The sequence below is a fragment of the Pygocentrus nattereri genome, chromosome 11, assembly GCF_015220715.1.
Source record: "Pygocentrus nattereri isolate fPygNat1 chromosome 11, fPygNat1.pri, whole genome shotgun sequence".
NCBI classification, from domain to species: Eukaryota; Metazoa; Chordata; class Actinopteri; order Characiformes; family Serrasalmidae; genus Pygocentrus; species Pygocentrus nattereri.
In genome coordinates, this window is record NC_051221.1 from 9535667 (window position 1) to 9562469 (window position 26803).

The 26803-nt window shown below is 40.5% G+C and overlaps 1 protein-coding gene across 4 annotated transcripts; it reads right to left on the reverse strand.

Annotated features, from left to right (window-relative positions):
• Positions 1 to 2688: 2688 nt before the first annotated feature.
• Positions 2689 to 26803, reverse strand: thrap3b (thyroid hormone receptor associated protein 3b). Of its 4 annotated transcripts, none has more exons than XM_017715921.2 (11): positions 26465 to 26792; positions 17726 to 17874; positions 13183 to 13947; positions 12074 to 12673; positions 10850 to 11025; positions 10531 to 10642; positions 10318 to 10393; positions 8839 to 8999; positions 6598 to 6895; positions 5352 to 5498; positions 2690 to 3417 (listed from the first exon to the last, which is right to left on the reverse strand). In XM_017715921.2, exons 2-11 carry the CDS (start codon positions 17848 to 17850, stop codon positions 3175 to 3177), a joined length of 2703 nt encoding a protein of 900 aa, XP_017571410.1. In that variant the 5' UTR covers positions 17851 to 17874; positions 26465 to 26792; the 3' UTR covers positions 2690 to 3174. The 4 variants fall into 4 exon arrangements, with proteins under 4 accessions (XP_017571413.1, XP_017571410.1, XP_017571411.1 ...); XM_017715922.2 differs by lacking the exon at positions 26465 to 26792 and adding an exon at positions 21067 to 21171 and having other exon boundaries at positions 3175 to 3417; XM_017715924.2 differs by lacking the exon at positions 5352 to 5498 and having other exon boundaries at positions 2689 to 3417; positions 26465 to 26803.

Sequence of the window (26803 nt, forward strand, 5' to 3'; positions counted from 1 at the left end):
CAAAATGGACAAAATGACCACACGACTTACATGCTTTCTTATTTGTCCCATTTCCATACATTATTGCTAACTTGAACAGAAAACACCAGCATGTGTCAGATCTGACTCATACAGTCAAACTGTCCACTGGCTTCTTCTGTGGGTTTTGAGTCTGTAGGTCCTCTATTCCTTTCTAAGTGCAGGGAAACAAAGCGTCATAGTCTAGCAGCCAAGACTTGCTTGGTGTCTGAAGTTTGCTTCTTTGGTTCTGCCCTGGAGGAGAGTACCTATGTTCCCAAGGTTCTATGTTCCCAGGATTATATCATCCTAGGGCCCTGTGTTCAGCTTTTTATGTGATACTTCACATCTCAAAATGCAACCTACACTCTACATTACATACTACCCTCAGTGAACCTTTTGCATGATTAAAGGGTTCTTTGCCTCATGTAAGGGTTCTTCAGATTGATGGGAGAATGTGCTGTAGATGGTTCTACATGGATCCTTTCTGCAAAGGTTTCTTCTGTTGTTTGATGTCAAGCCTCTAGCAATAGAAGAACTCTGTTTGGTGGTAAATAGAACCACATGCAAGACATTCTCTGTCAATCTGGGGTACCTTTTTTTTAAGATGGCTCTTCCAGGGTTCTTTAGTAAAGAAACTGTTTCTACATAGAACTATAAGCACTCAAATCATGATTAAGGGGTTCTTTGCAACATGAAAGCGTTATTCAGATTGAATGTGCTGCCTCTGCAGCACCAAAAAGGGTTCTTCTACTGCTGCAGGCTTGACATCGTAACAATAGAAGAACCCTTTTCAAAACGGTTCCATATAGAACCATCTACAGCACGTTCTCTATCAATCTGAAAAAAATTTCATCATGCAAAGATCCCTTTAAGCATGCAAATGGCTCTCCGAGGGTTCAGGGAACATAGAACCATTTTCTGTGCTAGGGAACCCTTGAAGAACCATCTTTAAGAGTGTACTCTTATCAAACGAGACAATGAAGACATGTTTAGGTGGATTTCTTACTATAATAGGCTGTTAGCAATCTTACTAATGTGGAAATGTTGTCTTTAATCTCCTCTATGCTGTGTATTAATAATAATGCTATTAACACTTACTGTGATGCTGAGTTCTTTGATAAACTGCTGACTTTCAGTAACTGTATCCTTCAATTATACCTCCCTGTAATTGCCAGCAGCTGACAGTGAGAAAAATAGGCCTTTGGAGAGGCCCAGCATTTGTTCAGCTGTCACATTTCAGTGCGTAACTGCAGATGCTATCAATCTCTGTTAAGTACAGCGATTAAACTTGACCCATTCCCATGACATCTAGTGTCTAATAGTTCCCAGCTGCAGCCCAGCAGCCTTCGGCCTCCAGCGGAAGTCCACAATGTTTTATCAGTGATCGGACATTGGAATAAGCCAAACACGTCTCTCTAAATAAACGGAGGAAAGAGTTTTATTGAAACATAAAGAATGAAAGCACTGCCAGAACTGTATAAATGTAACAAAACTGCCTTACAGACATGGAATTACAAAATCAAAGAGGGGGAAGACCAGTACACAGTGTACAAAGCAGCAATGACAAGATCTTTCAAAAACAACTCCATCTTTTCCAGGTTGTGTGCTGTATTGTAAGGTCTCTGGGACTGTTCATTATCACGAGAAGTGGCTGTAAGAAAGCGTTTGGTGCTGAGGGCGGCTAGACTGAACATCTGTAGCAGCTAAAATGCCCCAAACTTTTATTTTTTTTAAAACAACTACAGTAAACAATTCTAATTTGCATCTTTGTTTACTTGTTTCCTTTGCATACAAAGGCCACAATAAGTTCACCTGTTAACTCTCCACAATCTACGTCCCTTGTTTTCGCCCACTGAACTATCTACAAAAAAAAAACAAAAAAAAACCCAAATTGTGACAGAGGCACAAAAATACATGTTTTTTGTTAAAGCAACCAAATAATCACAAAAAAAAACCAAAAAGCATTTAGTTGCACTCAGGGTCTTGAATTTTTATATTACATAAGAATTCATAACATTAAAAAAATCTTTCAGCAGTTACAGTTGTCTTATTTATGTCTCACGAAGCAGAGCAGTAAACATGTTAAAAGAAAAAAAAATTGCTAAATGATTTTGGGTACGACTGAAGATCACATAGGAAACACAGCTTTATTATGATCTAGATAAACCATTAATTACGCCCTGTAGACGGCGGACCTGGTACACAGTGGACTAGTCCACAGAAAAGGTGCTACAGGCTGTAGTCTAGACGGCAAACAGAGAGAGAGAGGAAATAAAAGCCTGACTTTTATATTATACACCTGCACCTCTAATCCAAAGGTCCAAAACCTCTATACAAAGAGAGAGAGAGAGAAAGAGGTGTGTGTGTAGAAAGAAAGAGAGAGAGAGAGAGAGAGAGAAAAAGAGGTGTGTGTGTGTGTAGAAAGAAAGAGAGAGAGAAAGAGGTGGGGGGGCGCAGAAAGAGAGAGTGAGAGAGAGAAAAAGAGGTGGGGGGGGGACGCAGAAAGAAAGAAAAGAAAGAGAGAGAAAGGTGTGGGGGCGCAGAGAGAGAGAGAGAGAGAGAGAGAGAGAGAGGTGTGGGGGACGCAGAAAGAGAGAGTGAGAGAAAGAGGTGTGGGGGACGCAGAAAGAAAGAAAAGAAAGAGGGGTGGGGGGCGCAAAGAGAGAGAGAGAGAGAGAGAGAGAGAGAGAGAGAGAGAGAGAGAGAGAGAGAGAGAGAGAGAGAGAGAGAGAGAGAGAGAGAGAGAGAGAGAGAGAGAGAGAGACCTAACTGCAGTTCCCGGCTCTAAGGCACAAGTGCATTTCTAGACTGCACTTTGTAAAATGGAAAGCAAAGAAAGCCAAAAAGAAACAAATTAAAAAAGAAATCAACTTTAGTTAAATCAATGAAATCACTACACTGACGACAAAAAAAAAAAAAAAAACAGTTTGTTGTTCTAAGTGTGACTGTTTACCATCTTCAAACAGAAATTAAAACTCACAGTGGTTCAGAGTGACAACAAACACAGTGGCTCAACAGAAAAGCAACAGTATTGTACAATCCAGCTCACTGAGACACCGGTGTTTCTGATGGCTTATGACTGCAGTTTTAACCCCCCATAAAAAAACAAAACAAAAAAAAAAAAACAGAAATGCAAAGAGGTCAGAGGAAAAGAGATGGAGAAGGTGGTGCAGTTTAGGGTTTGGACGTTTCGCTCTCGGCTGTTTTATCTTCCTCTTTGTGGCTGTGATCGGTGCCGTCGTCGGGCAGTTCGCCCTCCTCGGTGGCCCCCTGGAACATGTCGTGGGTCCACTTGGGGCTGCTGCCGCTGCTTCCTCTGCGGACGGTGAAGGAACCCCTACTGCGAGGATAGAGGCCACGTCCCCGGCCACGTCCGTCTGTCCACTTCATCTCTCCTTCTCGGTCACGGTCATCATGCTGAAGAGAAAGATGGAGAAGAGAGTGACTGAGCAGTAAAGGCAGAGAGAGTACTGCTGCAGTGGGCACACAATATACATGGACAACGTATGTCATGTGATAACATTTCATTGTCCATAATCATTGACTTTGCCAATAGTCTCCCTTTTTGACATGAACTGAGCAGTTCTAGAAGTATCCTCACCAATCACAAGGACTGATGTGGCTCCTCCCACCCACATAACAAACTGTGTTCCCCTACAGTCTCTCTGAGTCAGACACAATTAGACACCACGCACAACAGAGCTGTCAAGCTAGCACATCTGTCTACCTGTAGGTTGTCAATTTATCCATTAAATTTGTTCAACAGGTCATGACAGCGTTTGCTTGATCTACCACATCCAGCGGTAAAGTTATATAGAAATATAAAGACCAGATAATGCTTTTTAGTAGCGGCCAAGCAGCTACAGTCTACAACACAGCCTGTACACGTAGTTCCCATTTCACCAATTTATCCCCACTTGGCCTGCGTTGCTTTTAGTTCTGCTTCAGACATAAAAACACTTCTCAGAATATTAGGCCACGCCCAGACAGCTCTAAGATTGGTCTGATCAATGTTTTACTACGTTTCTGTCTTGTTTTTTCATTCAAGCTTTGCTGGATGCTTTATCACACAAAACGTTATTGGGATACAAACATTTCCGACATTTCCTGTGAATTTGTGATCTGATCATGAGTGGACACCTCAGGATGTGGTCAGAGATGCAAATGACCCCATAAGATTTGTAGTGCAAATGCTGAAGTGTTCCAGTGAGTCCTCCTAAGCATCGCGCTAACTGCATGCCTTAATCATACATTCACCTCCAACTGTGAGTAGTTAAGTAACCTCAAACAGACAAAGTGTACTGCTAATTTGTGTACTTTGTGATGCAATGCAGCTTTGCTATATACAGTGTATGTGTGTTTGTATGTATATATGTATGTGTATATACACATGTGTACATACACACACACCTGCCTTTTTATTAGGTACACCTGTTCAGTTGCTTGTTAACACAAATAGCTAATCAGCCAATCACAGGGCCACAACTCAATGCATTTAGGCATGTAGAGGTGGTCAAGACAACTTGCTGAAGTGCAGACAATCAGAATGGGGAAGAAAGGGGATTTAAGGGACTTTGAACGTGGCGTGGTTGTCTAGGGTTTACAGAGAACGGTCCGAAAAAGAGGAAATATCCAGGGAGCGGCAGTTGTGTGGACGAAAATGCCTTGTTGATGTGAGAGGTCAGAGGAGAATGGACAGACTGGTTCCAGATGATAGAAAGGGAACAGTTACACAAATAACCAACCAAAATCTCTGAGGAACGTTTCCAGCACTTTGTTGAAGAATTAAGGCAGTTCTGAAGGCAAAAAGGGGTCCAACCTTTAACTTACAAGGTGTACCTAATAAAATGGCTGGTGTGTGTGTGTGTGAGAGATATATATATGTCTCCATTTGTCGTTTTCTATTTTTTTTTTTTTTTTTTATAGTTCATTTTTTTCCAACATAGTGAACTGAGGAATGACTTTCTACAGTAGAGACCGATAAACTACCATTATAAATTGTCTGACAATATAGCACCATAAATTTCATTTTATAACTTCTTATAAGAAGCCAACTTTCATTACTTGTTATCTACATTAGCATTTTAGCTCCAGCACAAAACTGAAGAAGCAAACTTGAGACACAAAACAAGTCTAGGCTGATTAAGTGGAAACTGTCATGTTGATCTGTGGTTGAATTACTTTAGACATCAGCAAACAAATGGGTGAATTTTGAGACATTGAACGAGCCTCAACGTGCCAAATCCAAATTCCAGTCCAAAATGTCAAACTGATTCATCTTAAGACACAGTAGTCATTTCCACCGGCGGACTACCAGGCAACACCTCCGCTGATATAAATCTGACGGTTACCTGGAAGTACTTCCTGCTTTTAGGAGTATATTCAGGGTCCCACTCCTCATCCTGCGGCCGTATAGGACCACCCATATTGGCAGGGTTTCCATTGTTATTGTTGCCAGGGTAATTTCCTCTGTTCCATCCTCTGCCTCTCATTCTAGGCTAAAAATCAAAACGTCCCATTATTGCCACGTTATGCACAGCAACAATGTTTTTTAGCAAATGTTTAACACCAATTACAGAAACACCAGTCAAAGAATACAGTACAGCCAATCAATAACCAATCGAGACGCCATCATCTATGACTGGGTTCTTGTACTCCAGCCCTGGTGACTACAGACTTTAGTATCATGTCCTGGATGTTTCAGAAAGTTAGTAAAAGGGGAATTTCACTGGATTTTTCAAGATTTCTACATAATTAAATGGTTAAGAGGTAAACTAAGTCATTCAAGGTGCTTTCGAGCAAAATGCTCTGTTCTAGGGAACATGTAGAGTCAGAAGAGTTCACAGTGGTGGCAGTCGGATCCAGACGTCCACCTCTAAAAGCACCCTCACAGAAAGTTATTAAAATGGTTACGAATACGCTGCCTAAGACATTGGTTTCTGATTATTCTGAGATGGTTTTGGCTTTAAAGTGATTTTTAAAGTAAATGCAGTGCACTGTGAGGCAGAACAGTCTCCAAATAAAAACTGAGTATTTCCACTATTTTACCATCATCATTATTACAGACAGAAACCCGTAGACAAGTGTAGGTTCTCTGGTGGTTTTGGAAAGTAAATAAAATGTCTATATTTGTGTTGCAGACATTGCGACCTCTGGTTCCCATCAGCACCACTGTAAAAAATCTGAGCCAGTAAGTTTCTCTATAATGAACCCTTTCATTTTCAAGCCTCATCTATAATATGACGCAAATTCAAGTTGTCATAAGGCTCAACAGAGGCTTGAACCAAGATTTCTGTAAAGCTACATATTGACTGTTGTCTGCTGTAATAAGAGCTCCACAAATATATACTGAACAATTAAAAAAAAAACATGTTTTTACAGGTACTAAGATATCATCTACATAGAGTGCTAGGTCAGAGAGAGATACCACCACCAAATAAACCGAGGAGTTCAATGAAATCAACCCTGCACTGTGCAGTCAGCATGATCTCATTTTCTGGCAGCTGCTAGTTTTCATTCATTATTAACAATCACAATTCTAGACAGAGCTGGCTTCACAACATCAAAGACCAACCACACTAAGACCACTGAACTTACAAATCCCCGGTCGTATCCCCCACGTCCTCTGTCGTATCCCGCTCTGTCGTATCCTCCGCGATCATAACCCCCTCTTCCTCGCTCATAGCCCCGCTCCAGGTGGCCCCCCTCGTAGTCCCGGGGCCCACGGTCTATAAGGCCTGGGTACTCTCTGGGTCCTAGACGGGACTTATCAAAGCCCCCTTTCTCCACATGCTCAACCTCCTCACCATGGTACTCCCTAGGACGGTACGGATGTGGAGAAGGAGACGAGGAGGAGGAGGAGGAAGGAGATCGCTCACGCTTCTTCTTGCTTTTCCTTAAAATGAAGAAAAGAGTTACAAGACCGTGAGGTGGCAATGAAGGACGAGATGGAACAAATAAGCCTAAATGCTATTATAAACCGTGATTCAACTACGATGTTAATATCTGCCTCCGACTATTATTAACTACTGTTCAAAAGCTTGGAATCACTAATCATTTCTACACAACACTAGCATACATTTTTCTGCAAATGTTAGTGTACAATTTATATGTATTTGTCAGTTTTAAAATTTTGGGGGAAAAATTAAATATAAATCATGCCAAAACCTTTTCACAGGCAACATTTTACGTTTTATTTTCCCACCAAAATGTTACATTCAGCAAATAAACAGTGACTGTACATTAAAATGTGCAGACATATGTTCTCTGTAGTGGATGTGTCCCGACGCTCTGTTGATTTTCCAAATGAAACTAGGGGTACACAAACTTTTGCATACAACTGTATCAATTTATACAGTTAAATTTATATATTAATATTCATCAAATTATCTACCACAAGATTTGTTCACCAGCCTTCAAACAAGAGGTATTCTGGATATTCATTTTATTCTCAAGATGTTACACCAATTTTTCTATATTATAGAATCATCCATTTTTCATTCTGGACACATTTCCCAGCAAGTTTCCGTAAGTTGTCAGTCTTTGTACATTTCTACCTAAATTATACATTTTTACAATGTAGATTTAAATATCAAACTAGATGCCAATTTTGTTCAAAATCTTTAAATGATGAATGATATACTGTAATTGTTCATCCCACAATTTTTGGTGGGAAGATTTGATCCCCTCTTAAAACACAAGGCGCTCTGTATTCATTCACACAGATGTTGCACAGCTTTCTCTGTCATTTTAGAACCATACACATCTACTGCGTATCTCAATGCATCATTCTGAACTTCATTCGAAACCTGTGAAGCTGAACATTTTTCGCTCTTAAGAATTGATTATTTGCAAAAAAAATTACGTTTTAAAATGATTAAAAACACTGAATCCAATCTTTTGTAAAGTAATTACAAAACTTTAACAACAGTGCAAATGGTAACAATTGAAATGGTAAAGAAAAACCTCACCGTGATCCAAGAGCATCACAATGACAGTCATTTTAATTGTTAAGTGAAAATGTTGAAAAGCCGCAATGAGCCTACGATTTGGTACATACATCGAGGTGACCAGCAATTAGCTATTGTACACTTTAAATTATGGGACTGTCTCATTCAACTTGTTTTAGGTAGGATTATTTTTACCCCTACCCCTTGTTTTCAAGTATCACCTTGCCCCTTGGAACACATGCAAAAAGAAGGGCTAAGGGTTAAGTGGTACGGGCGAGGGTTGAAATGGGATTTGGTCTAATTTTCTATTTATGAGAAAAACTGGAAATTTTTCAGTTATTGCATCATCGTGTATTGTTTGTACCATACTGGTGATTTTATTTTAAAACTTATTTCCAGATCATGTAATGATTTTACCATCATCATCATCTCGCTGCTGTTGAAAGAATTACCCTGTATCTCCGTTTTTGTCGTTTTTCAGTTTTTAACAATTTCAAAATGCCTGTTGCTCTTTACATTGTGTGCATATTTCACAATGAATGGACCAAAAGAAATGGCCTAAAAATACCTGGAAAACCGTCTGGTTCCATTGACTTACATTAAAAGTAAAGCTGATTTTTTTCCTTCTCCTGTAAAGTGACCATTTTGAAGACAGAAGACCGAGATCTGATGATTTTGCTTTTCATTCTTGCCTTGATGCATTTGGCATTTTAATTACTGACATGGCTTAACAAATACATGTTTCGACACACAGCGTGCACACAACTTTGTGTGAGTGCGCTCCTTCACCTACTGCGTTTCTTCATTTGTCCGCAAATCTATTTGCACTCTCAGACACCATCTATTTGGAACTGAACACTGCTGTCTTGAGAACCCTTGTAGGACTTACTTGGACTTCTTGTGTTTGGAGGGTTTGTCAGGAGACTGTTCGTGGCTGGGGGTGCGTGACCCGGCTGAACCTTTCCCCCCCTCACGTTTGGGGTATTTTTTACGTCGCTCAATATCCAAACGCAGGTCCATTGATTCTCCTTCATATTTTTTACCATAGTCCTGTGGAGACACAGCAATACAAGTCAGAATTCATGTGCGTAAACATTGGATTTATACACCAAGCACAAACATCAAACAGTGCAGTATGAAACCCTGATAAACATTAATCACCGACTGGGGTCAAGTCTCAAAGAAAGCCCAGGCCAACACTGTAAAAAAGAAGACTGGTTTTCTAGACAAAGATCAAGTCTAGTACTAAACCAAAGATGTTTGTCAATGGAATATGTCCACTGACAAAAATTAAGCCCAAAACTACTGGTCATAATCTGTGTTTTTACAGGCCTATAGATACAAAATAAAGCCTTAACTTGCTCTCAGCTGAAACTCATAGGCATGGATTGAGCATAGTCTTGGACTAAATCACATCATCAACAGTGTTTAAAAATCATTTAGTCTAGGCTAAGGCTAAATCTGGGTCTGGGAACTGGATCATAGTGGGCTAAACTTAAACTGTGTCCACAAAACCATCCCATGATGTTTAAACTGTGAATCAAAAATACAAAAGTACAAAAGAGTGACACGGAAGCTGTGAACCACCTTTTAACCAAATTCCAGTTGCAGTGCTCCATCTACTGGCAACTCCGAACAGAAAAATTTAAACCTACTTATTCAGACATGACAATGGAGACAATCCCTTGTGCAATGTTCAGTACCAACCCTAAACCTACAGCCTAATACAGCTGCTTCTGATTTTCAGATTCTGCTGAAGGTGTAAACTGCATGAGAGATTGCATTTGTTTTCTTACACTTGCCTTGAAACTGAATAAAAGAACAACTAAATGTGTTTCCATACAGAACTTCACCTGTTTACAATGTACTATGAAAGTGTAGGACAGTGTAGATCACCCTCTGAAAATGTGTAAAGTAAAGCCAAATCATATGAATGAATAAATAAATAAACAAATAAATAAAAAGTGAGACTACATGACAGAAAACTAGACAGATCTCATGGGAAAGCAGCATGCTCCATGCTTTCCCCATGGTGATTAGTATAGAGCCTCACTTGTTCAAAATGCATTTTCAAGGAGAAATACTTACTATGGCATTTGCTTAGAGGTCCACTGAAAGGCTTGGACAACAGCATCAATAGTCACTTCCATTCTGATTAGCCTTTTGTTTGGGTCATGTATTTACCCACCGATTAATCATATCACAAAAGCTGGAGGGGGAGGGCGTAATGCTCAGTAATACAAAACGGATTTTCGTTCTTGTGTATTAGAATTATGTACCTCCTTTAAACGGGGGGAAAAAAAAGCACACTGCTGTTTCAGCTGGCACACATTTTGGGCTGCAATTTTGGATTTGAAAACGCTGTCACCTTGTACTCGCTCTCTTCCATTTCCTCAAACTGACGAAAGTGTTTCTTAAAAGCACTTGGAGACACATCAATTCTCCTGCAAAGACAGAAATGAGAAAACACATGAATAAATCTCTGAGGAAATCGACTAAATGCCTTTATTTGTACAGCAATTAACAGGTTAACAGGCTACCCAAGCCTTTTTAAAACAGCTGACGTGTAGGCCGTGTTTACCTGTGGATCTCAGGACTCTTTTTTTGCCTCATCATTTCCATCTGTGCCGCTTTTCTTTGGTACATGCCGAATCGCTCATTCAGAGTCATCCCAGACGAGCGAAAGTGTTGAGCTACAAACAGTGAGGGGGGGGAAAAAATAAAAATCCTTAACATGTCGAGTCAAGATGGATAAATAAAAGTAAGCCCAATTCGACTCCACCATGAATACGCACGTGAAAACAGACAGGCGCACACCGGGAGAACATCACGACAGCCAGGAACTGAGATAACCAAGAGAATAATATTTAACTCTTAAAGACTAAAGAGCATGAAGTTACCTTTGATGTGATGAACAATGGTGACTATGTGTTGAGCAAACAGTTCTGAGGGGCTGCGGCGGAGCTGAGCAGCCTGAATGTGCTGGAAAATGGAGCGGAACTCCTCATGCTCTTTCTTAACGGGGTGCACTAGATCCTGAGTCAAACGTCTCTCTTTGGCTAATGCACCAGACGAGCTAGGAAGAAGAAGCAGAACACTTGGCTATATTAGTGATTCCAGGCAATGCTGTACAAGTTGTAGACCTCTGAGGAGATGCTGTCATCATTTGTGTGGTCATCATCATGGCCGGATAAGGCACTCCCAGTCTAAAGAGCTTTTCCTTTTTATTTCCGCATCATAAAAAAAAGTAGCACAGCAGCAGCCTTACTTTCCTGCAACATTAGTGTTCGCTTGGAGCAAAAGGTTTTGTCCTGTTTACATTTCAGTCTCGAACGTAATTTGAATTTCTGAATGAGCTTGATAATAAAGGTAAAATACTTATTACGACATGCAGACTTACGCCGCTGCACGCTGAACTGACATCACAAGACTGGCAACCTCACAAAGATACCCCAAACAAACCAGCAAGCTTTGCAAGTAGTAGACTACAGTTTGAGCAGGTGGTGGTTTTCCCCATAAAGAAAAGCGGGTTAGAGTTCCTTATCCTCTCAATACGAGCATCTTTCTGTAGTTGTTCATATTAGGTCTAACTTCAGGTCTAAGCTGAATCTCTGTACAAGAAAAATGACCCTCATCCCATAGTGAACAAAATGTTCCAAAGCTGATGTTAAATCGGAAAGAGGTTATTTAGCAATTAAAATACAAATAAAGCATACCTATTCCAAGTAAGCTAACACTCCTGCACCCCGAAAGTAGGTCTCCTATAAAATTTCAACACTATCCTGTAACACCAGCTACTCACACTGCACCCTAAAACTGCCAAAGCAACAAAACTACCACAACTGCGGTTGTACTTTGGAGAGCTTGCCAGTCTTATGATGTGAATTCAGCAAACAGTGCTAGTTTGCATTCAGTTCCTTTATGATCCAAAACATTTGGAGGAAAAACAATGATAGCCGTGATCTTCAAAATGGGCTCCATTCCTGTCACACAGAAAACCAGCCAAGACCCAGAGTTCTTAACATGGGCGGGCCAACATGCACCGAGAGGCCCATTTAGTGCCGAATACAATATGAAGCACATCCTCTGAGGTCTATTACCAAGTAATGTGTATTCTCCCTTACCTCTCAGCTTCCTCATTGAAAGTTTTCAGACTAAAATTGAATTCAGGATCTTTCTTCTTAGATGATCTTGCTGGAGGAGACACCTCCCTCGCCGCAGGGAAGAGCGGCCTGCCCCTCTCTGTGCTTCTAGAAGGCGACGGAGAAGATGGACTCACACGATTCTTTTTCTTCTCTTTCTTCTTGGAGGCTTTCTCCTCCTTGCGGGCTGCCTGCTTGCGGCTTCGGTACAGCTCCTCCATCACGTTTTCGTCCTCGTCCACTTCTTCTTCCCGCTGTGCTGAGTCCTTGTTTGAGGCAATGGAGTCGTCATCCCATTTCCCGAAACGTTCCTCAAACAATTCCCGTGCAGACAGAGTCCCTTTGGGCTTGTACTTGGATTCATCCTCAGTCTTTCTTTCCTTCAGGCTTTTCAGGTATGCTTCTTCCTCCTCATCCAGGAATGGGAGTCCTTTATCAGGCTTCGCCTCACCATAGGCCGGCTCCACGTCGAAAAGGCCTCTCTGCTTCCTACTCTTCTCCTTTTCAGCATCTCCAGAATTCACATCTTCATCCTGACCGTTATCCCACTCTGACGATGGCTTTTTCTTCTCTGCCAAAAACCTGGTATAAACAATCCAAAATGATTCTGTTTTATGTTTTTTCAAGCAGAACAGAACCTTCAAATGTTTTAGACTTCATTGCTAAAGGTATAAATCATCGCATTAAAGGTATACACTGTAACTGATGAGAGAACAAGTCTAATTAATTTACATGTCAAAACTCATCACAGGCAAACACTGAGCACTCAAACTGCACCACAGCAGACATGACTGACCAGGACGCATTTTGGAAAATATACTTACATCATCTAAGCTTTATCTCCTAAATTATGGGATTGCAAACAACCTCATAGCACAGGGCAACAGCCAGCAAGATTTGGAATTTATTTGCGTTTCAATTGAGTTGAGTTCCATTTTACCCTCTATTCTCTTCCAAGGATCTTTGTTTGCTGTGCACAGACTAAACACATTTGAAAGAATGATTATAAATCAAACACTGTGTGAGAGAAACAGAAAAGAGAGGGATGTTGGTAAAAAAGAAACCATAAGGCTCTGAGACAGGTCACATACTTTTTGAATGCAGTGGAGATTTGCGCCGATTTGTCTCCCGCCTTCATGTCTTCCTTTGAGAAGAAGCCAAAGCCAGATGAAGACGACGCCTGCTTTGGGGGGCTCTTGCTGCCGTCAATGCTTCTCCAAAGAGAAGCGCCATTGCCAGAAGCTCCAGTAAGAGACACTTTGACTTCGGGCTGAGCTCCTGCTGAAGTCTGCCCCTGGTTAGGCTGTTTGGGGCTGGTGCCGTAGTCACTCAAGCTCTCCCATTTGCTTGGTGGCTCCTCAGGAACCGCCGCCGAAGGTTTAATATCTTCTTCTTTGTTAGGGCCTTTTCCCTCTCCTGGTGACCCTTTGCTCTTAGAGTCTTTAGAGTGGGGTTTTCCCGAGCTCCGTCGGCGTGGAGAGGAGGAACGTGAAGAAGAGCTGGAGCGGCGGGAGCGGGAGGACGACCTGTCAGAATAACGCGAACGGCTGCGGCTGCCTGATCGCTTGCGAGGGGTGCGTGAACGAGAGCGGCCCCTCTTGGGGCTGTGCGAGTGGTGCTCGTAGGATTGCTGCTGGTCACGATGGCCACCGTGCCAGTTGTTGGAGCGGTAACCATAGTTACCACCTCCCCTGTGGTAGCCGCGGGGAAAGTAACCGCGACCCCTGCCACGGTTGTGATAAAAGGGCCTCCGGTAGCCACGGAACCCACGAGTGTATCCATGATTTCCCTGAAAATCTCTGGTGGGGTAGTTTCTTTCTCTGTCCCGGCTACGTGAACGGGAGCGAGATCTAGAGCTAGGAAATAAAAAAAAAAAAAAGGAGGATAAGACAAGAGGGTAAATATGCAGAAAAATGACAGTACATGTTAGAAAAAGTTACCAGAAATTTCATGAAAAAAAAGAAGCAAATAAAGAAGAAGCACTCTAGTCAGCACCAAGGGAAGAAACAACCTGGCTAATCACTCATTTAAAATTAGTTGATACTATTATTTACTTAAAAAATTGAAAATATGGTACTGTGGTGTCATTTCCACTTGGGGGCGCTGTGTAAGTAACTTTTCTCCTTCATGTCATCTCACACATAGCACCCAGTAATGTGCCTCAGACCATCCTAATATGTTTTAAGTCGTCTCGGCATCTACATGTGATTCTCTTGCCGCCAATTCCATCAACGTAGAACTGCCAAACACAGCTTCAACAAAAACTTTTGAACTAATTAGAAAGTTTTCTAAAAAAGTTTTTTTTAATTTATCATCACAGCCAAAACAACAAAGTTAATACTATGCAATAACTTACAAGCCTGCCACTCTCTTTGATACATTCATCACAGATTTACTGGACATTAAAAGCAAACCGTTAATTATAAAATGCAAAGGACATACACACAATAAAAAAAGACAAGAGCAACATTTCATGCTCATGACAGAACGACACTTACCAGCGGTGTTTTTTCATTGAAAAAACAAAAACTAAATTTACTAAAGAACAAAAACTAATTTACAACAAAGCAACTCCTCAACAGCGGAACAGACATCCTTCAGCAAGTAGAACAGCGGGAGTTATGTGGAAAGAGACCGTCATAACGGACAGAGAAGACAAATTTCTGCTCTAACTGTCACAAGCGAGACAGAACGAGTGAAAGCAAACGCAGAGAGAGACAGGAGGAAGAGGAAGAGGAGGAGAGTGGGGGGAGCAGTTTCGAGCAAATCTCAAAAACAGAGCTATCTGACTTTCTATTTGAGTTAGCAATGACATAGTGAGTCATGTCTGTTTGGCGAAGGTCCCAAAGCTGTGCAGCATAAGAGCACCTGCCCTCAGCCAGTCTACCTCATCGTCTCTGTCAAGGTTTTAAAGCTGAAACTCGTTTGAATACGCAACTTAAAAACTAGCTGAAGAAAATAAATACATAATGGAAAAGCACATGTAAGCAATAAAAGATTCATATAAACAAAGTGTAAATTTTCCATGTCACACGCACAAAATGCCAGGATTCCTGTTTAATTTAGCATTCACTGAGCTATAAAACCATGCAGTATGAAGAAAATGAATGATGCTAATTTAAAAGGTGCCTGAAGTAGAACAACTAGTCTCATTACCAGCCCCCTTTAGTTTATGAAGTCTGTACAATTAAATATTATTATTAAGTATTATTTGATTGATTGTGTCTGGGCCGGCTGCTTGTCTATCAGCATAGCGGCTCGCATAACCTTCTCTACCATTAAGGTATCAAACTGATGGGACACTGGAAAATGAATCAAATAATGTATCGTTTCTGAACAATGTTACAGTGGGGAAAATAAGTATTTGATACCCTGCCGATTTTGCAAGTTTTCCCACTACAAAGAATGGAGTGGTCTGTAATTTTTATCGTAGGTACACTTCAACTGTGAGAGACAGAATCTAAGAAAAAAAATCCAGAAAATCACATTGTAATTAATTTGCATTTTATTGCATGAAATAAGTATTTGATCACCTACCAACCAGCAAGAATTCTGGCTCTCACAGACCTGTTAGTTGTTCTTTAAGAAACCCTCCTACTCTGCACTCATTACCTGTATTAATTGCACCTGTTTGAACTCGTTACCTGTATAAAAGACACCTGTCCACACACTCTATCACACTCCAACCTCTCAACCACGGCCAAGACCAAAGAGCTGTCCAAGGACACCAGGGACAAAATTGTAGACATGCACAAGGCTGGGATGGGCTACAGGACAATAGGCAAGAAGCTCGGTGAGAAAGTGCAACTGCTGGCGCAATTATTAGAAAATGAAACACAAGATGACTGTCAATCTTCCTCGGTCTGCGGCTTCATGCAAGATCTTGCCTCGTGGGGTAAAGATGATTCTGATCCTACAAGAACACCGTCCCAACCATGAAGCATGGGGGTGGAAACATCATACTTTAGGGGTGCTTTTCTGCAAAGAGGACAGGACGACTGCACCGTATTGAAGGGAGGATGGATGGGGCCTTGTATCGCGAGATTTTGGCCAACAAGCTCCTTCCCTCAGTAAGAGCATTGAAGACAGGTCGTGGCTGGGTCTTCCAGCATGACAATGACCCGAAACACACAGCCTGGGCAACTAAGGAGAAGCATTTCAAGGTCTTGGAGTGGGTTAGCCAGTCTCCAGACCTGAACCCAGTAGAAAATCTTTGGAGGGAGCTGAAACTCAATGTTGCCAAGCAACAGCCCCAAAACCTGAAAGATCTGCAGCAGGGATTTTGGCCCATCTTCTCCAGTGTGTGCAAACTTGGTCATAGAACTACAGGAAACGTCTGACCTCTGTAATTGCAAATAAAGTTTTCTGTACCAAATATTAAGTTCTGTTTTTCTATTGTATCAAATACTTATTACATGCAATAAAGTGCTAATTAATTATTTAAAAATCATACAATGTGATTTTCTGGATATTTTATATTCCGTCCCTCACAGTTGAAGTGCAGCTACGATAAAAATTACAGACCTCTCCGTTCTTTGTAGATGGGAAAGCTTGCAAAATCGGCAGGGTATCAAATTCTTTTTTCCCCACTGTAGATAAACCTGATCAACTCAAAGAAACCAATTCATTTCAAGAGATTATTTAAGGTTGTTGATGTCTGAACACAGCATGCCTGCCAGCAGAATATGGTAGAAGTGTAACTGACTCAGATCAATTTGATACAGCAAAGGTGTGGCTGAAAACACTGTGTATCAGTTTTCCTATAACAAGGTAATGTCAGCCAATACGCTGCGACACAATACAGCACGACAGAATGAGCGAGTTTACATGCGCTTAAATGTCTGATAACTGCAGAAAATCAGATAATGGGGAAACTCCAGGTCTACATGAGTCAGACAGTAATCAGATTTCTGCTTTGCAACCAGCCAATAAACTCACAGAAGAAGAGCAAAGCAAAAGTAACGTAAAACTCAAAACTTTACGCCGCATCCTTTTTTTCATTTTTAAAATCGCACCACTTTACCTGAAAATATGAAGTTCATCACATCATTTAGAAGCTGAAGAATATTTAAACCCTTTATTTTTTTGAGCGCTGCTCCTAAAGTGTTCTGCTGTGTCTCGTTGCAGCGCTGTTTGCTTATTTCTAAACATACGCAGTCTGAGAAATCCAAAAGAAATCAGCTGTATTGTTAAATCTCTAGAGATTAGATACCAACTGCTGTTATAATACTTCATTATCTTATGTCCATTTCAATGACTGCCATAATCATAAACGGTGCTAAACACACATTTCAACTCGAGATGGACCACAGCCCAGCTGTACAGCTCTGAAATCTACTTATCAGCTATTCATGAAAACCTTCACGAGCAGAATAAATTGTGCCAGATCACAAAAAGCAGAACTCTTCAACATCAGCATCGGGAACACACCAGGGTTGTGCACAAGTACTTGAGTACTCGGTCAACTGGTAGTGCTAAAATTACTATTCAGGTATGTGTCACATTTCATTATAGAAACCAGAGAAAATAAACATATTTCTAGGACGCTCTCTGCACATTCCTAGAACACACTCATCAACAGTACATTTTAAAAACACCCTAAACCATTTGTGTAGATACACAAGCTCAGATTACCTGTAGCGATGCTTTCTGGATCTTGAGCGTGAACGGCTACTGGAGCGAGACCGCGAATAGGACCGCGATCGGGACCTAGATCTGGACCGAGAGCCCCTGGATGGAGAATTGGGCGGCTTGGACATCTTTAAATCACGTTTCCTTTAAACCTGAAAGGAAAGGAACACAGAAAGGAGAAGATTTGTGAGAACTATAGCCAGAACTATTTTATCCCCTCATACATTTCCTTAGCACTCAAAAACATAACCATACATTTATTAAGCACAAGCAAACTATTCAGAAATAATCAGAAACATCAACGCTAAGATCTGCAGCACTTTCCCTCTCCGCTCTTTTTCTCCGTTTTCATTTCTGCCTTTCTTTAGGGGTTAAAGGTGGCATTAAGCCACACAAGGTTAAGATTATGATGAGCGCAGCATGACGCAAAATTATGTAAAAATAATGACAAAATACAGTACAAAATGTTTGATTAGTACGATTTATTGAGTTCAATGTATTCAAGTACATTTTTGAAGGACTTTCCCGAGTATTTCCGGATGATTATACTTTTACTTGTGCTCACATTTGATGGCAAGGAAAGTACCTTACTGTTTCTATTTGTCACTAACAGAGAGTTTCCAATTCCTTTTATCTGATTCTATCTATTGTTTATTTCTGTACTACTGTCCTGTTGCTAACACCTCTCGATCTGGAGCTTCAGCATTTTATTTTAGACAAAAATCATCCAAAAAGAGAAGAATCGAGTAACAGTAAGCACTGCTACTATTGTACTTCTGCTCCAGTGTTGGAAAGGTACTTCAGTCAGCGCTAACGGCACTTTTACAGGATTACAGCTTAAGGCTTTTCTGATTTCTAGTCTTAAAAAAAATAAATAAATAAATAACTAAACAACTAAAATGTTGTTAAGAGTGGTTGCCAAGCAACTTAACATTCAGATTTTTCTACGAACTGCACGTTTTGGGCCAGAAAGTTGCAAAAACTTTGTTATAAGAACCGGACGCATCTGTTTTCTAACGAGAAATACACATTAAACCTGCACCTGATCCAGCTAAGGACCCCAGAGACCAATTAAAGATGACGACAAACAAAGTGTCTCAGCTGTGCTGGAAGTGAACAATGCAGGCAGGCAGGTTTCTAGGAGCTGGCTTGGCTGCTGCTTTGCTGGCATGTCTTAAGGCTCACATGGGAGTATTATACAAGGAACAGGTCTTTTTACTTCAGTAAACTGGGGCACTTTGTCTTTATCTGGTCTTTAGTGCCTCATTGACACTGATGGCTACATGCAAAAATGTCTGAAAAGTAGAACCACTCATCGATCACCAGTTTTAGATCATTAAGACTGATACATAAATAATAGCAAACACTCAAACAGCAGGTCAGTAAATTCTGTTATCCTCTCCGTCCGTCTCTGTGGACAGATTCTAAATGGCACAGCTATAACTGCAGGAATCCTTATCTTGAAAAAGGCTGAAAACTATGTGGGTGAATCATGGGCTATATATAGTTTCTCACTCCCAGTATTAATGCACTGCATAATTACACTAGTGCTGCACAAGTGAATTATACGGGGGCTGCGCACAGTCAACTTGGATTCTGCACATATCTAGTCAGTACTGTCATTATATGCCATTACCAGTGCCGCCTGCTACAGTCATCATTGAACTGCCTCTTTCATCTCAGGTTATAGATTTCATACCAGATTGTTGTATTTTTCTATCTGTATAAATGCCTGTAGACAGGATTTTTACTGTTATCTCTCATACCTACATTCTTCTTCTTCTACCCTTTTCTGCGATTAATACAGTTAGAACCGCTTAACGTACAGACTCTGTTCAAACTGTGTTTCGAAGGTCTCGGCGCTGTGATTAGTGCCATGTATGTTTGGAGTCGATCGGATTGGTAGTTTTTAATAAAATTAAGTTTAAAAATGAAAAACCTCCCATAAGAATGAACGGCGGGAATGTTCAGAACTTCAGATTCTAACTGACCTCGATGACGTCACAGCAGGCCACTCAGTCTCAGACACAGCTGATCACGCAGGGAATCTGCTTTAAAATCCTTAAACTTTCACCTAGAAACTCCATTTCAGTTTTAAATGGTAGAGAAACTTGTCCTTCCTGAAACCTCAAAATATCTCATAATTTTATCAATTAGCTTTAGAGTTATGAGCATTTGTTTGGCACTAGGCCCAGAAAACTGCCCCATTCACTCCCATGTAAATTTCTCAACATCAGAATTATGCTTATTTCAAGATTTTCTCAATGTTTAACTCGTCATAACTCAGACATTTTCTTCTCAATACACACAACATTACACCTAAATAATCCCCAAAGGGTCTTATCTCACACCATCTATCCGGTTAAGCGATAGAGTAAACAATTCCCAAATTATGACTGTTTGTTCAGAGGGTGCAAATCGGACTCAAACAAGGCTTCTCCACTAAGAGCTGCATAACAACAGAGTGACGGTTCATTTGATTGACAGAATATATTTGCTAGTGGTGTTGCACCAATACCAATATTGGTATTGTATTGGTATCACCGCCGTCAATGGCACTTAACCACAGTATTAGTATCGGTCCCATTACTATTTATAAAAGTAAATACTGTATACAGTAAATAACCAAAAATAAGTATTCTTAAGCATCTACTAAATACAATCCAACAGGTAAATGCCATCTAGCCGAGTGGAGTGAGTTTTATTTGTGATACAGAATTTTACCAAAGTAAATATTTTTTTGTAATTGTATAAATAGCAGGACTTATAAACGAGTTAGGTCAGACAGAGTATTGGTATCGGCCGATACTAACGGATCAGGTATCAGTATCACAAGGAAAAAAGTGGGATCTATGATATAATGCTCATTATCTAGAAAACATATGGACAGAAGTGCACACTATACCAACAGCGCATTTTTAATTCCAGTAAGCCATGCTCTCGGTTCAAAATTCTACCTTTCTTCTCAAGCCATGGCTCACTGCTGACAGACCTACAATTTATAAAACTCCCACATTGCTTAAAAGCACACATACTTTCAGATTCAGAATCAGATCATTCATTATAATTAGGACATGGGCCTAAATACTGCTATTAATAAATGTAGACAACTACAGATGCAGTCATTCAGCAAGAAATGTGCTGCAAAGAAGGCTGAAACCACATTTTCACTCTCTGAAGCTGTGTCTTTGAGGCGTGTGCACTTCTCATGAAAACTTTCAGGGAAGTAACAGAAGTTCTAGTAAAACTGAATATCTATTTCCTGTGCTTTTTTAAAAAGCTAAAACCAATTTTAATGCAACTGAGGTGACAAGAAGTATCAAATTGGAAGCATAACTTCTTACCAGGAACAACTGACAATGTAGACGGCTTCACCCGACTGCCAAGTCTTCACAGGCCAAAACAAAGGAAAGTCTAACATATATTACATTGCAACTGCTGTGCGTCTCATTTATGTTGACACATAAATAGATAGAAAGACAAGAACATTTTACATCACAACGAGAAGTGAACTATAATCTTCTGCAGTTAATTATTACCCCCGTTCCCCTAATCTCTAACCCCACTTTCAGCATTCCTGTAAGTGAAGTCAAAGGTGGAATCAATCAATCAGTGTCCTGACAACATCAGGACTCCTCACAGCTTTCTTACATTCCTGCAGCATTACAGGCCAAAGCCAGTCTCTTCTACACTTGACAGATAATCCATATGACCCTGTAAGTAAAGCTCTGCTGCAAAATAAGAATGAGAGATACCAAAATTAACCCGCATCTCTCACAGAAGGGAACACAGAACTTTTGGATGCAAGTAATAGGAATTATTTCCAGGAATCTCTCCAAAGAAATAACCCAATTGTCCAAAACCGTGTATTCTAGGTTTGTACCCAGAAACCCTACTGCTTAAAAGAACATGAAAGCAAAATGGTAGACCTCTGTCTAAATGCCTGGTTAGCACCTTCGGTATAAATATAAGGAGTAAAAGGAAAACTTGAGGCTTTTTTTTTAATATGGAAATTGTTTCTGAATTTTAAGGAGGAAGTAGATTTTGAATCAGCACCCTGACATACATACATACATACATACATATATATACACACACACACACACACACACACACACACATAGGCATTATTTTATATTTATATTTCACAATATGCTTTTTGATTCTGCATCTGTAAAGCCTGGGACTAATGTACTTTGTGTAGTAATGGCAGTTTGAAATAATGTTATAAACTATGAGATAACAGGAAGTTGGGGGGAAGGGGGAAAGGTTAAGGTGTTATATGTAAGTTTCAAAATAAAAATAATAAAATAAATAAATTAAATAAACTAAAATAATAATAATTTTCCAAAAAAAAACAACAACAAATGAGAGATGCAGCCATGTGTCCTACTGCACAGCTCACAACAGAAGTATAAGGCAGTAAAAGTGAAGGCGCTCTTGGGGAAAATAGGCATGACAGATGTTTATCAGGACCGAAATGCGATCAGCAAAACCTGCTAGAGCAGTAAAATGAGAGAACATAGAGGAAGCTTTTAATAGGAACTCTTAGCCACTTTAATTCCAACTAAACTTGTTCTGCCTGTCTGAAGTACTATAGTGCAGCACAGACAAAAATGCTTATCATAGTATAATTAAACTTTCAGAAAGTTTTGGTAAATAGTGTGACATTTTTGTTCAAATACACCAAGTTTTAAGCTCAACTAAAATCAGTTTTATAAATGTATAGTGATTTTTTTGTGTGTCAATTCATTTTTAAATAAGAACTGCATTTAACAACTTAATTATATCTGAAACACTTCTATATAATAGTAAAATAGTAAAAACAGTCCAAATAAAACTGAACCATATATAAATAAACCTGTAAATTGCTGCAGTCAGAACAAAACCTTGTATCTCCTAAATGAAATTTATACCCAATGTAAAAGGACAACAGGTATTTTCAAATTATTAAAAAACTGAAAAACAACAGAAGAGATACAAGGTTTTGTTCCAAGAAACAGGTAATACTGCTTTCTAACACTCAGCTCAGTGGGCCTGGAAAAAAACAGTGGCAAATGTTCAATGTCTCAATTTCAAGGAGGCTAAAGTTTCTACTTCGCCAGCTTTTCCTTTGAATTTTCTGTTGCACCTTAAATGTAACTTCTGCACCATTTAAGGAGGAACAGTAAATCGAAGACAGCAAACATAAAAGAACGGCTGGTCTTTTGGGGTTAGCCTTAGCCTAACATGGATACCAAACAGAAGTGCTTTTCTCCTGCTCTGCCTGAACAGCCATCTGACTCAGTCAGCTGCATCAACGCCACAGTCCTGTCTAGTCTAGTGCGCATGCCAAGCTGTGGACCAGCTGCTACGGAAGTGAGAATAACTACAATGTGGTTCAAATTCCAGCAGAAAAATAACAGTTTTGTTCTTAAGATGCTCATAAAGTACTGAGTGACCTCACCGTCCTTTCTGTGTCCGTGCGCAAACTGTGCGACCCTGAGGTTTAACCTGGAGGTTGGGAATGTGCTGGATTAGAGGAGCTGACCAGATACTCCTTTCAATTCCAGCTTAGGCTTTATCCGTTTTCTTCAACCCAAGACCAGCTAGTTGCTAAGAACAACAGTGGACCTTTCTGTCTATGACTGGGAGTCCTCAGACTAGAGCATCCTGACAACACCAGACATTAGATGAACATATATGGACTTCCTTCCTCTTCATTTATTATGCGTATATGTTAACACTTGTTTATTCACATCATAAATATGTATAACCAATGGACTGTAACTTCTTTGTCCTCTGTTGACCGATGAAATGGACTAACACCCTGTTTAGGGACTACTTAGCCTCAATGCAATGCTTGTTTTAGGGCACCTGTGTCAGGATCCAGTCCTCGCGGTCACACTTCAGCTAATTAACAAGGAACTGAATTCACAGCGTTGGATGAGGGTAAACGCTAATCCCCACAGTGCTCTGGCCTGTAAGATCTCCAGTTTGACAAGCCTGTTGTACGGAGAAGAACTCTGGGTTCTAACCAGGAGAAAAGAACATATCAGCAAAGTAATTCCAAGTGTGACTGTTACCTTACTGTTTTCTGTCTAACAGAATTTTTGACTAGATGGGAGGAAATCAGCTGGATTTTTATTTTTCATTTGAAGCATAAACATCTCTGGCTCATATGTTCAGCCAAGCAGGGTGGTTTGCACTGATCATTTGTGTCCAATTTTGTCATACAACAAAAGTTATGAGGAAACTCCTACCTCAGGAAGAATTTCGACCAGTATACCAGTCCATCCAGTTATACCAGCAGAAAAAAAGGCATGTTACAAGTCTAAGTTGATTACATTTTGTATAATTAAGTGTTGAAATGCCGTACAATTAACATAAAGTGATTCAAAAAGATTAATCCGATTTCAAAGCGCCACATTTTTACAACCGTGAGGCGCCGAGGAACCAATCACATACCAACTGAAAGAGGGGGTCATAGTTTCTGACTCAGTGGAAGAGCTCCCTTCAGTCTGTGAGGAGATGAGACCCCTGGACAGAAAGCTTTCTACGTTCTCCACTTCAATGAGAGTAAATAACTAAGCGATGTGATTTTCATGGGCAGTGAAGCTCCAACAGCTCAGAGCGCTCGTTGTTGGTTCCACAACACTGGATGATCTCCGAAATTGCACTGAAAGAGTGCAGCGACACCTGACATGCTCAATCCAGCGTGGGATGAGTTTGACTCTGGTGTTGATGTCGTCCGTACAGCTGGAGGAAGTTCATCCTGAGCACTTAAACAATTACATAATAAACTTTATGCTCATTTAAACCAGTTTACAGTTTACTGCACTGTTCTGTAATGATTAACCTGTGAAATAAATCATTTTGAAACTGGATGAAACTCTTTGAATCACCCTGCTCTTTTTGGTTACATGCGATTTTCATATTACTATATATTTTTCTTATTACTATCACAAATTTGGATGTTCTATTGCTATTTATCTATCTATCTAATATTTTATATACATCTAAATAAAATAAGTCATACGCATACATAATATTTTTATTAGATATATTTTATTTATATTGAATTAGACTATTTAAATCTGGCCAATAAAACCTACTACAACTTCACTTCTGAAGCAGGGAATCAGACGTGCAAAGCCTCTAACGATCAAAAACAACCTGGTTTGGCACGAGGGATTCTGGCCTGCAAACATCCAGAGGTCGGTAAGCAAACACCCAACAGTCCATGTTCTGTTTACACTCATCTCTTTGCCCCTCACTGCTGCGTGTACGCAGATGAACAACTGGATGAGTGAAACAGGATGTGGCTTGTGTCTGATGCAGCATGATCAAACAGAAAGGGCAATGAACGTTAGAGATAGTCAGAAAAAAACGGACCTCACTGTAAAGACAGCCTGAAAGCTGCAGTATCTGGAGTGGACTGGCCCACTGAGTCTATACGGCGTCTTACAGCAGCTCACCTGTCCAGGTATTTACTATCCAGCGGAGCACCCCTGACCCAAGGTGACATGGTGATCTTTATTTAATAAAACGTGGCCACAAATTAATACACTGAGGCCTAGAGTTACTACACTGAGACCTCAAGTTATTATACTGAGGGCACAAAATAATATATAGACAAAATAAAATAACATATAGAGGCCACAAAGTACTACATTGAGACCATGAGATACTATATCTAGGCGATAACATACTGAGACCACAAGATACTATATTGAGACCACGAGATACTATATCTAGGCGATAACATACTGAGACCTCGAGATACTATATTGAGACCTCGAGATACTATATCTAGGCGATAACATACTGAGACCTCGAGATACTATATTGAGACCTCGAGATACTATATCTAGGCGATAACATACTGAGACCTCGAGATACTATATTGAGACCTCGAGATACTATATCTAGGCGATAACATACTGAGACCTCGAGATACTATATTGAGACCACGAGATACTATATCTAGGCGATAACATACTGAGACCTCGAGATACTATATTGAGACCACGAGATACTATATCTAGGCGATAACATATTGAGACCTCAAGATACTATATTGAGACCACGAGATACTATATCTAGGCGATAACATACTGAGACCTCAAGATACTATATTGAGACCACGAGATACTATATCGAGGACACAAATTAATATATTGGGGCTACGTGTTACTATACTGAGACCACGAGAATCTTAACTCGTGGCCTCAACACAACAACAATATGAGGTCACGCCTTATTAAAACATAATAACCAGGTCATCTCGGGGGATCAAACCGCTCAGAATGGCTTCGTTTCCGCCTCAGCAGAAGCCAAATGGTCAGAAATCCCGAGAAACCGTCTTCGGGTTTCGCGGTGTGAAATCAAACCACCGCGCTGTTTAACCGGCACCGTTAGCGTCAGCTTTAACTAAAGCTTGCTTGGTCGCGTCTTTTAATCGGTGTTAGTGGTTTTTAAACAACAATAAACGAAGTCAGGGCTCAGTCAGCTAACCAGCTAGCTAGGCTAACCTAGCGTTAGCGGTTTAGCCAGGAGTTAGCTGAAGATATTCGCAGCCACGCGCTATTATTTTGGTTCGTAAACGGCTCTGAACTAAAATCCGACGATGAACCGAGTGTTTTAATACAAACAAAGACGACGACTGCAGAGTTTGAGACATGCAGTCGCAGGTCTGAGTTAAAGATTGGACCGTTTCCAGGGTTTAAACTGTAAGCTAATGCAGCTACAGCTAATACATACCTCTCGGTCTTAGCGTGCAGGTCCAGAGTCTGTTAGCGTCTGATGGCTAACCTCGCTAACTCGAGCTGGAGCTGGGGCTGGGGCTGGGGCTAGAGGAGTCCGGGCCGATTAAAGATCGCGGATGATACAGGAAAAATTAAAACACACAGAGGCTTCAACCAAAACACGTCTCACTCAGTGGGTGAACTCGGAGGGGAGTGAGTCGCTGACTGAGCTCAGTCCTGCAGCAGCCATTTGTTTGTGTGTGTCCTGATCATTCTGTCTTCGGGGGAGGGAGAGGGAGGGAGAGAGAGAGAGACAGAAACGCAGCAGAAGGTCAGATTTCCTTCCTGGTTGCTG